At 44.4% G+C, this 10,934-nt stretch overlaps 1 protein-coding gene across 1 annotated transcript in view; it reads right to left on the bottom strand.

Annotated features, from left to right (window-relative positions):
- LOC134093860 (M-phase inducer phosphatase 1-B-like) overlaps positions 1-10,586 on the bottom strand; it is a 17,180-nt gene extending 6,594 nt beyond the window's left edge. The window contains exons 1-12 of the mRNA XM_062547146.1: positions 10,464-10,586; positions 8,841-8,988; positions 8,424-8,521; positions 7,934-7,979; positions 7,376-7,409; positions 6,925-6,990; positions 5,664-5,843; positions 5,276-5,359; positions 4,832-5,035; positions 3,186-3,278; positions 2,330-2,392; positions 2,094-2,192 (exon numbers count right to left, since the gene is read on the bottom strand). Coding sequence (XP_062403130.1) covers positions 2,094-2,192; positions 2,330-2,392; positions 3,186-3,278; positions 4,832-5,035; positions 5,276-5,359; positions 5,664-5,843; positions 6,925-6,990; positions 7,376-7,409; positions 7,934-7,979; positions 8,424-8,521; positions 8,841-8,971 — 1,098 coding nt within the window. The 5' untranslated portion in view covers positions 8,972-8,988; positions 10,464-10,586. The remainder of the gene's footprint in view (positions 1-2,093; positions 2,193-2,329; positions 2,393-3,185; positions 3,279-4,831; positions 5,036-5,275; positions 5,360-5,663; positions 5,844-6,924; positions 6,991-7,375; positions 7,410-7,933; positions 7,980-8,423; positions 8,522-8,840; positions 8,989-10,463) is intronic.
- Positions 10,587-10,934: the final 348 nt, after the last annotated feature.

A 10,934-nucleotide genomic window follows, 5' to 3' on the forward strand; every position in this document is an offset into this window, starting at 1 on the left:
TGCTTTGCATTGTGCTGTGTGTGTGTGTGTGTGTGTGCGTGTGTGTGAATGTGGCTGAAGACTACACACACACACACACACACACACACACACACACACACACACAGACATACAAGAGACTAGTGACAAGAAACCATGGAATATTAATGTGATTCAGGGATTACAGGGAGAAAAATTGTAACTTTTATTGCCGCCGGGGTGTGAAATGCGGTTGTATGCAGTAGCATTGTGTTGGGTCTCGTCTCTGATGTGAAAGTTGGTTCTGCTCTCCTAATGTTTTATTAAGTGGTTGTTGTCTTGCGTTATGTGTGGAAGTACTGGGTCTCGGCTTAGCGCCACACTCACTCTCATTTAAAGAGACCCTATGCAACTTTCTGCAGGAGACGATCGCTCCTTGTTTACATCTGGAAGTCTGAGACGAAGAACCACGCTTGCAATTTATATATTTAAATATAGCCTATACATGTATAAATATACACGCTAAAGCTGTCGGGGAAGCTCTGCAGAGAAAATGCAAGCATAAAACGAGCGAAAGCGAAAAACGAAACCGAAACCAGAGATGAAATCGCCAATCCTGCATAGTACCTCTTTAAAGGAGGATTTTTGCTACACTCTGGGGGCATGGACATTGGGGCTCATGAACATGCCCCCACAGAGTAACACTGTAGCTGCCTGGCACCCCTAGCTGTGGGCTGCAGCGACTCAAGCTGTGCAGAAGGGACTGTTTTGCTTTCGGCTTCGTACCAACAGTACTCCGTGACCTTGAGAAACGGAGATCTATGTGAAAACAAATCGCCAGAATTCCCCTTAAAGAGAAACTATGCAGGATTGGCGATTTCATCTCGTTTTATGCTTGCATATCTCTCTGCAGAGCTTCCCCGGCAGCTTTAGCGTGTATATTTATACATATATAGACTATATATAAATATATAAATTGCAAGCGTGGTTCTTCTTGTTCCTTACGCGTCTCAGCCTTCCAGATGTAAACAAGGAGCGATCGCCTCCTGAACAAACTGCAAGGTTGCAATAGCGGACAGGGACACTGGGGGCGGGAGGAAATATTACTGTTTTCGATAAAACTGGTCAGTCAAGCAAAACAACGATTTCTAAGCGATTTTATGACTATGAAAAAGTTGCATAGGGCCTCTTTAAGAATGATCAGTGGTACTAATCTTGGTGGTTTTACACAGTGTTGCATTGTTGTCGTTTGTTGTTTTATGGGACTTTTTTCTTTGCTTCACCATAGGCCTGTATTCATTCAGGCTTTTCATAAAGTTTAGTTGTGAATGTGAAATAAATGTTAATTAATTAAAAATACAAACATGTCAACACATCACCCTAACATGCAGATAATGTGGAGCGACTGTGTAGAAATGTCTATTCTGGTACCACTTAAATACAAATCTCAAAATAAGCTAAACAAATAACATAAATTAGTTATCGGGTGTGGGCAGTAATTATGTACATTTCAGAGGTAAATTTAGAACAATGGCTTGCTGGAACATGTGCAATCATCTAGTGCTTAGACAGAAAGGAGTTATTTAAAACCGCTAAGCAAACACCCTCAGTGCCCTGTGATGTGGGATGTGGGCTGTGTGCTGTGTGCTGTTTCTGTGCCATTAACTGTATGCCAGGGTGAGCTCAGCTCACTGATCCACATCATGCCGTCCAGCCTTCCACAGGTCTGGCTGTTTTGGTTCTGATCACACCCTGCACAAACCACACACACACACCACCTCCCCTTCCTCTGACTTGTTCCTACACACACACAGTCTCATACACATAAACACCATGCCTGAATGCACACACACACACACACACACACACCACCTCCCCTCCCTCTCTCTCTCACTTCTTCCTATACACACACAGTCTCATACACATAAACACCATGCTTGAATACACGCACGCACACACACACACACACACACACACACACACACACACACACACACACACACACACACACACACACACACACACACACACACACACACACACACACACACACACACACACACACACACACACACACACACACACACACACACACACACACACACACACACACACACACACACACACTCTCTCACCTTGATGTGTCCTCCCTGATACTCATAAGGGTAGCGGCAGTCCAGCACCACAAAGCTCTCCACCAGACAGCTGTAGCGTCCCTCCAGCAGATTACACATCTGAAACACACACGCACGGCAGGGAGACGGCTGATGAAACAACTTCACAACTTCAGTTACACCTGATAATATAAATTATGTCCGCTTTTACAGGACTGTGTGTATGTGCGTGTGTGTGTGTGTGTGTGTACACTCACCGTCTCCCCACTGATGTACTTTAGGTCCTGATGCCTGCCAGTCACAGTGGGCAGAGCATACACCTACAGACAGACAGACAGACAGACAGACAGACAGACACAGATACACACAGACACAGATACACACACACACAGACACACACACACACACACACACACACACACACACAAAATCAACATCTCAATTACATAAAACAGTCATGAAAGACCACCTCCTCCCTTGCGTTTAAACGCTGAGCTTTGAGGACCCCCCCCCCCCCCCCCCCCCCCCCCCGCCCCCAGATTCAGACGGCTGGCTGGGGGCTTCAGAGCGGCGGTGGCGGATTTGGCATTTTCCGAGGACAAGAACACAGAGACGGGGAAGGGCAAAAGCTCTAATTCTTTGGCTCGCTTTCACAATCAAATAAACAAACAAACAACAGACAAACAAATAAACAAACACACTCACAGCATCAAAGGGGTTGGTGGCTCTGACTTAATTAATCAGCTTATCAACATAAGGCAGAACGCTAACTAGCTTTGTGGTTTGCAGTTCTTGTGAATTGGAAACGGCTGATTCAGAGGACGAGTCTTTGATGGTGTTTGTAATGGTTTCGTATTATTGTGTATCACACAAACATAATGTGTCATTAACCATGAGTCTGTATTTGTGTGTGTGTGTGAGAACTAGTGAGTGTTACTATATGTGTATGGCAATGCAACCTTGTGTGTGTGTGTGTCTGTGTGTGTGTGTGTGTGTGTGTGTGTGTGTGCCTACGAGACAAATAGAAAAGCCACAGAGGCACCATCAGTGTGTGGTCCTGTAGAGGAAGTAGAGTGTGTGTGTGTGTGTGTGTGTGTGTGTGTTTATACGCACCGTACTGAAATCTCCAATGAGCTCAGCATTAACATCGCCCCCCAGGTGCTGCTCTGCCACCTCACACAGCGACAAAGTCTTCTTCAGGAGATGCTGTGTGTGAGAGAGAGAGAGAGTCAGTGAGTAGGTGAGAGGGATAGAGAGAGAGACAGAGAGAGAAAGAGAGTCAGTGAGAGAGAGAGAGAGAGAGAGTGTGTGTCAGTGAGTAGGTAAGAAAGAGAGAGAGAGAGAGAGAGAGAGAGAGAGAGAGAGAGAGAGAGTCAGTGAGCAGGAGAGTCAGTGAGTAGGTGAGAAAGAGAGAGGGAGGTTTACATATCCACAAGTACATGCACGAGCGTTTGCCTGTGTGAGTACGTACGTGTGTGAGAAAGAGAGAGCATGAGAGCGCGAGAAAAAGAAAGAGAGAGAGAGTATGTGTGGTGTGTGTGGAAATGTTTCTAAGGGAGACAGACCAACGGAGTATGTGTGCACGAGAGAGAGAGAGACAGCATGAGAGAAAAGTAGAGAAGTGTGACTGCAAAAGAGAGTGTGAGACAGGAGACAGAAACAGGCAGTGTGCACGAGAGAGAGGGAGAGAGAGAGAGAGTGAGAGAGAGAGAGGATGAGAGAGGATGAGAGAGAGATAGAGATAGAGAGAAAGAAAGAAAGTGAGAGAGAGAGGATGAGAGAGATAGAGAGAGAGAAAGAGAGAAAGTGAGAGAGAGAGAGGGAGGATGAGAGAGAGAAAGAGACAGAGAGAGAGAGATTATGACAAAGAGATCAGAGATCAAAAGCGCAACACACATCATAACCGTGCAGAGATGCGAAGAGCCCCGAGGCATCTCAGCCCCCTCATCCAGCCCCCGCCCCCACCTCCCCCACTCCCCTCCCCTTCATTTAAAACCCCAGACTACTTTACGAGCGCCCTGCTCCCGATCCATACAGCGTTATATACGGACGTGTGGCCTTTGTTCTCATCGTGGACCAGTAATTCTTTATGGCATCCGCGCCAGTCCGTGTGAATGCCACCACAGTCAGTCAGGTGATTTACTGTGCCCCTGGTGCCACACATAGAAACGGAGACCGGCCTTTTTTCCCCCCGCTTTTTAATGTTGCTGACTACTACTGGATGGCAATGTCAGTCACTTGCATGTGGGAGTAGGGAAAAAAGGGGGGGGGGGGAAGGATGCTCGTTTGGGGCTTTTTTTATTTTTTGAGGATGCCCTTGCTTGCACTGCGGACGAATCACCAACTTAAAGGCCATGGGAGTGGGGGCGGATGACACACACACACGCACACACACACACACACACACACAGACACAGACAGAGCCAGAGCCAGCGGGCACCAGATTAATGCCATCCCATCAACGTGCCATCTTGCTGATGGGGCTGCATTAATCACTCTCATCAGAGGAGTGTGGCAGGCCAAGGGCCGCCCCCCTGCACCATCATTTACGCGTCTCTTTTTTCGACTCACGCGCGCGCCGCGGTAGCCATGTAATTAAATTCACATTTAAAACTGAAAATGCATTTAATCATCGCTAGCCATGGTATCACTAATTGTAATAATTAATGGAACATAAACATTGATTTAACATTGATTGAAGCATAATTAGATAACCCCCCCCCCCCCCCCCCCCGCGCCCGTGTCCCAGTCAGTCTTACCCTTCCCTCCGTGCGGGCTGGTTGGCAGAGCTGCGGCTCTGATTCATGCTCGGAGATGGCGGGGATGGTGCGGTGGCGTTTGATTGGTGGCTTGGCGGCGAGCGGCGAGGTGCGGGGGCGTTTCAGGAGGGGGCGCTGCAGGCGCTCGGGCATGGAGGGCGAGCGGATCAAACGGCGCCCCGGTCGCCGGCTCATGGACGCCTCCTGCAGGCGGAAACGGCACATGGAGACACGGAGAGAAAAGGCATCATGCGATATTAAAAACATCAAAAAGTGAGTAGTGTTTTGAGTCTAAAACACACACAAACGCGCCCAGCTATAGAAAATACACCAAAACCATCCTGGAAATCATACACAGATGAACACAGACACACACAGACACACACAGACACACACAGACACACACACACACACACACACACACAGACACACACACACACACACCATGGAGAGGCTGAAGTCCTGGCTCATGAGTGGATCTGAGAGCAGCTGTGCCATGCTGGATGACATGGCAATATGTACAGACCCCTGCAGACAGAGAGAAAAGAAAGGGGCATCAGACTCCAGTATACTGTATGGGCAAGGGGTACCCAGTGTCTAATAAATTAAACAACTTCACAAAAGATACTACAATAAATACTACCGGCACAGAAGTTATGGAGGAGATTCAATGATAAGCCTGGCAAAATATATATAATAATTTCAGAACTGATGATGGAACTTGTTGATAACACCAGCAAAAATATATAATATAATAATTTCAGGTATGCTGATGGCAATTAGATGATAACCCTGGCAGTGAGCAAGTTTTGATTAAAAGGTGAAAGGTCACCTCCTCCTCCTGCAGGCCCTCAAAGCCGTCCATGGGGGACATGGGTGGAGAAAGGGGGGGCGTGGGTTGGATGGGGCTCACCATGCCCTCCGTTTCCTCTCCGCCAGCCACCTGGGCACCCAGAGAGGGCATCAGGCACCTGCCTTTACCTTTACCTTTCCACGACTCCTCAGGACTCACCTACGGCAAGAGGAACGAGACAAACAGAGCGCAGAGCTGGAGAGCACTCTAAACAGGCAAATACAGAGTTACATTAAGTACATTAAGTACTTATATTAACATTACACCAAGGCATGATGGGTAATACCCAATCTGCTGACTGCTGCTATGTCAGTGAGACCACTGTTAACAAATGGGTCCATCATGACCAAGTTTAATTTAAATTAATCAATTTATTTATTTATAGAAAGTGCTGATCTCATGAGAGGATGGAACTCCTAAATGAGCTGTAACTAAGATTACATTTGCATATTAAAGCACATTTTGAAATAACTACCCATAACAGTGTTCTCTATAACAGAGTTGTTCACGCAACTCAAGAGAAGAGCTGTGTGTGATGAACTCTGTGTGTGTGTGTGTGTCTGTGTGTGTGTAGACTGTACTGTTTGCTGGTACTTTGTGTGCCTCACATTCTTACCTCAAATAGCTCCTAGTGCTATGCTAGGCGATTAGATGGGGTGCTATACTCATAAAGACCCAGCAGCTGGCAAAGTGACTGAGCCCAGGCAGTGGAAAATGAAGTTATCTATGCACGCTCTCTGCTCTTTACTAATGACTTAAGCTAATTACACACTGATTCAGTCAAGTTTTCACCGTTCTGTGTCAAAGGCTTCTTCACGCAGCTTTGCCATGCAGAAAGAGAGAGTGTACGGCAGTTATGTTAAATTATGTCTCAACTCTCTGCATTCGTTTTTTTTTTTTTTAGATGTCCTTTAAGCAACTTCACGTGTTGTATCCCGTCTCTAGCTAATGATATGGTTGTTGTCGAAGCATTTTACTGCCTTAAGACGACTGGAACCACCCATCTAAGAAATGAACCTGACACTCAATCTTGGGGGCTTTGCATGGCCGAGTCACCTGGATCAATTCTGCCCAACTGTCCTGACTCCTGTCTGCAGGAATTACATCAAATGTGCCAGTCAATACTGCCACCCGGTGGTGGTTGATGGCACAGGTAATTACAGCTTCACGGTTGTACGCTTCAGGTCTGAGGCAATCCGTCAGCCAAAGAGGCGAGATTCGGGGTTGTGTGTGTACTCACATTCTCTTTGTTTGTGGCAGGTTTTCCACCAGGCGGAGGCTTAGGGCTGCTGCACAGTAACCTGGGCTGTGAGATCACAGATGGGAATAGACAAGCATTTAATTACAGTCAGGTATCATCAGTCAAGAGAGAGACAGGGGAATCAGCATGTACAAGTGTGTCTTAAGCATCCGATTAACTCATAATGACAACCAAATAAATAGCAAATGCCCAAGATTTCCTTCATGACTTCCTAATTACCTTAACGGTCTGTCTGATTGTGTGTGTTTGAATGAATGAATGAATGTGTGTTTACTGCTAACTACCTGAAACTGACTATAATATATTCTAGAGAAATATCATAAGGACAAGTAATGTCCCAACTGTGGCCAGGTACAGAGCAGCGTTGTGCTCGTCCCTCTCATCTAGAGGGGGGAGCAGCAAGCAGAGGTCAGAAAAAGCAGAATTTTACCAGGAAGGTCCTGAGTCTCTTCATGCGGCTAGTCCTAGGGGTGGAAACAAACAAAGTGAGTGAACTCCAACTGCAAACTGTATTTTGGTTTGGTCGTGCTTAAATAAGCATAACTGAGTTTCGTCTAACAGGGAGGCGACACAGGGTGCACAACTGAAGCGTTCCGTTGGCATTGTGTCTGCAGCAACAATTACCTTACACTCTATAATTAATCAAACTGGCTATGCCATAGGTGATAGCTGCATAGACCTGTCTTCTAAAACTATGTTTACACTATCTAAACAGAGCCACATAGCGTAAGCACCCTGTGTAGCCTCCCTGTAACACCAGCAATCTAATTAGGTAATTAACTACATAGAACTATAACTGTTGTTATCTTAACATGCTGTCGTGACAGTGCAGTCAGTATTTGCACACATACACAGAAGAGAGTCCCGATAGAGGGAGTCCATATTAGCTCAACCCGAAGCATGGGCAGTGAAGCCTCGACAAGAAACTCTACTCTCATAGGAACAGACGAAACAAAACGAAACAAATAGAAAAACAGAACAAACAGACCTGGGCACCGGTGACTCTGGGATTGCAACCGAACAGGAGGGAGGTTCTGCAAGTGATAAATTATTCACTTAAAAAATAGCATCATGCATCATTATTGTCTACACTGCGAAATGGGCAATGTTTTTACACAGACAGTCTTTTTGGCTAAAATTAATTACTTCTGCCATTAACAAGGACAAACCATTTTAATAGAGCACTTAATATTCTGCAAAAAAATACAATGTTGAAGTTCATGGTCTAGGGATGCTAAGTAAGCATAAACATTGTGAATAATGTTACTAAAGCCCCTTTAGTTAGTAAAGGGATAGTTACTCTGAACTGAGGTTACCTCAAATAGGGTTTAAATAAACTTCAAAATACCAAACAAACAAAGCCCTGAGATCAGATAAAATGTTACCAAACACAGCACAACACCTCACAGTTATGGCTTGAAACTTAAATGTAACCCAACAAAGGTGTGTGTGGCAGCAGGTAAAGCTGGTGTGCCCACCTAGGTGAAGGCCACCTTGTGGAGACATCAATGCAGAAGCCTCATCCAGGCTCCCATTACTGATGTTGGACAAGTCCAGACAACGGCGGGGCGTGTCACTGCAGAACACAGATACTACAGCATCAGACACTTCATCACAGACCCGTTGTGGTATTCTTTTTCTTACCAAACAGCTTTGAAATTTACGAATTGGCCTTGCTAACAATTTCAGGGCAAAATGAATTTCAGAGTAGTCATCATCACATACTCGCAACAAATCAAATTAATACTCATATATAAGTTACATTACATTTGTGTAGCGCCTTTCACAAACCCAAGGTAGCTTTACATGAACAAAGGACACTCAACAAAGCCCAACTGAACGTAAATAATTTCAGGCAAGGTCATGTCAGTGAAACAGCAGTTAACCGCAGGTACCCTGTCTGGAAGGCAGCGAGTCCAGTGAAGCAGTTGGTGAGCTCAGTCATGGGGGAAGGCCGGCACTCCGGAGAGACAGGGATGTCTCTCAGACCCACACCCGCCGAACTGGGGACCAGTGACTGCGCCATGGACTCCTTATGGACACCTAACACACCCACACACACACACATTCACGCACACACACAATAAGATATATGGGATGACTCGACTACAAATGGGTTGAGTTTCGCCTTTGTGATGCTGAGGAAGCCAAGCATGCTTTCCTTTGCATGGAGTGATACACAACTGCATTGCATGGCCACAAATTGGCAAATGAAACATGAAGTGAAATGTCAGTTACACTCTCTACAGCTTATAATAAGCTCACAAAGGAACACCATAAACTGTAAACTACAAACCACTAATGCAGTTATATTCATATGGATGAAGAAAAATGTAATCAAGGCTTTGTATTGTATAATGAATAAAAAATATTATATTCATTTTACGAAGAGTATCTGACACTGGCATTGGATAAGTTGAACTACCTGTGCGACAGTACTGCTACAATCAAAGTGACAGCAATGGGTCTTTATGGGATAATAGCATGTTGGAGAATGGTACATTTACAAACTCCATCTGTTCACAACAGAGTGGTGCACATCTCAACTAGATGACACCAAACGGAACCGATTGACTCTGCGTAGCCTAATCTATTATGCCTAATCTAATATGTTGCAGTCTGCTTGTATTGACCGACAATTTAACTTAAAACCAAAATCAAAAGAAAACCTTTGTCGAGCAGCAATGGCAGTGTTAACTTGTTTTCAACGCATCCTTTTCTAAGCATGTTAGCACAGTTTTGTAAGCATCCTCTTGCAGGAAGTAAACAGGGAAGACAATGGAAGGTGTTAAACGCCCTTGATTCGTGACAAAGTACAAAGATTCAGACATTGAATGCTAATAAAAAAACAATTTCAGACAGTTTTTCCTTAGACTTTTTGAGAGCTTTAGATCAGTTATAAGGGTGGTTGTACATAAAGTAAAGTCGTCTACATATTCTATCTTCTACTCAGTCCATCTATCTATGCTACACTTTTAATGATTATTATTATTATTAAACTTGCCAGTATAATGCCAAATACTTTCATGAACACTTATTGATCACCATAGGCCAAAGCCAATTAAGCTGACGATTAAAGGAACCACAATGTTGCGGAAATGTGTTTGAGCCCTACCATAACCAAGTACATACTTCTTAGCATGGATTTTTTTTTGTGCTAATGTTGGACTGAAGATAAGTTACTGTCATGTACATGATTTTGCACTTGCGATAACACACTTATAAGTTATTGCACGGACAGACCGTACAACGAAGTTGGCTTCCTGTTGGGGTTTACATAATAACAAACTAACACACTACCAACAAAAAAAAGTAAAAAAAAGTTGTTCAAGATCATTTGGATAGCATTGCTTGCTAGCACACTTAGCAAATCTAACGTTACATAGCGCCGTCCATCTAACTTTTGTCGCGAGCAGACTTACTAGCAATTAATTGTAACTTCTTCCCATGTCAGATATGTCTAACATAAGTAATTATAATTCAAACACTTCTTTGTATTTAAAAAGTTGCACACTTACTTTCTTATTATGAATCCCCCACTGAGTTGATATGGATTTTAAATTTTCACGCCAGAATAACATCTAATACGCCACTTCCGTTGGGGGGAGCCAAAAAACGTTCTGTTCACCCATTGGTCTGTGACTGTTCGAAAGCCGAGGGAGTGGGGAGCAAGAAACCTTTGTATGATCAGTTGTCAACTTCAAGTACTCTTATGGGAGACTATGGACTATCCCAGTGTGAAGGTATTCACGTGTCATTGCCTCAGGGCAGAATGTTTGGTATGTTTAGGTTTGTTTCTTAGGTTTGATTCTAATACTAAATAGGCTGGCTTAATATCTTTTACAACAAACTGAAAAATATCAGGGCATCCAGAAAATATGTCTGTCCTCAATTTGTCAAATTCCTTCTATGTGTAGGCAAATTGAACATAAATGTGACAACATCAGGAATGGGATTCAGGAGAAATATTGTAGGCCTACAGTCATAGC

The sequence above is a fragment of the Sardina pilchardus genome, chromosome 10, assembly GCF_963854185.1.
Source record: "Sardina pilchardus chromosome 10, fSarPil1.1, whole genome shotgun sequence".
Lineage (NCBI taxonomy): Eukaryota > Metazoa > Chordata > Actinopteri > Clupeiformes > Clupeidae > Sardina > Sardina pilchardus.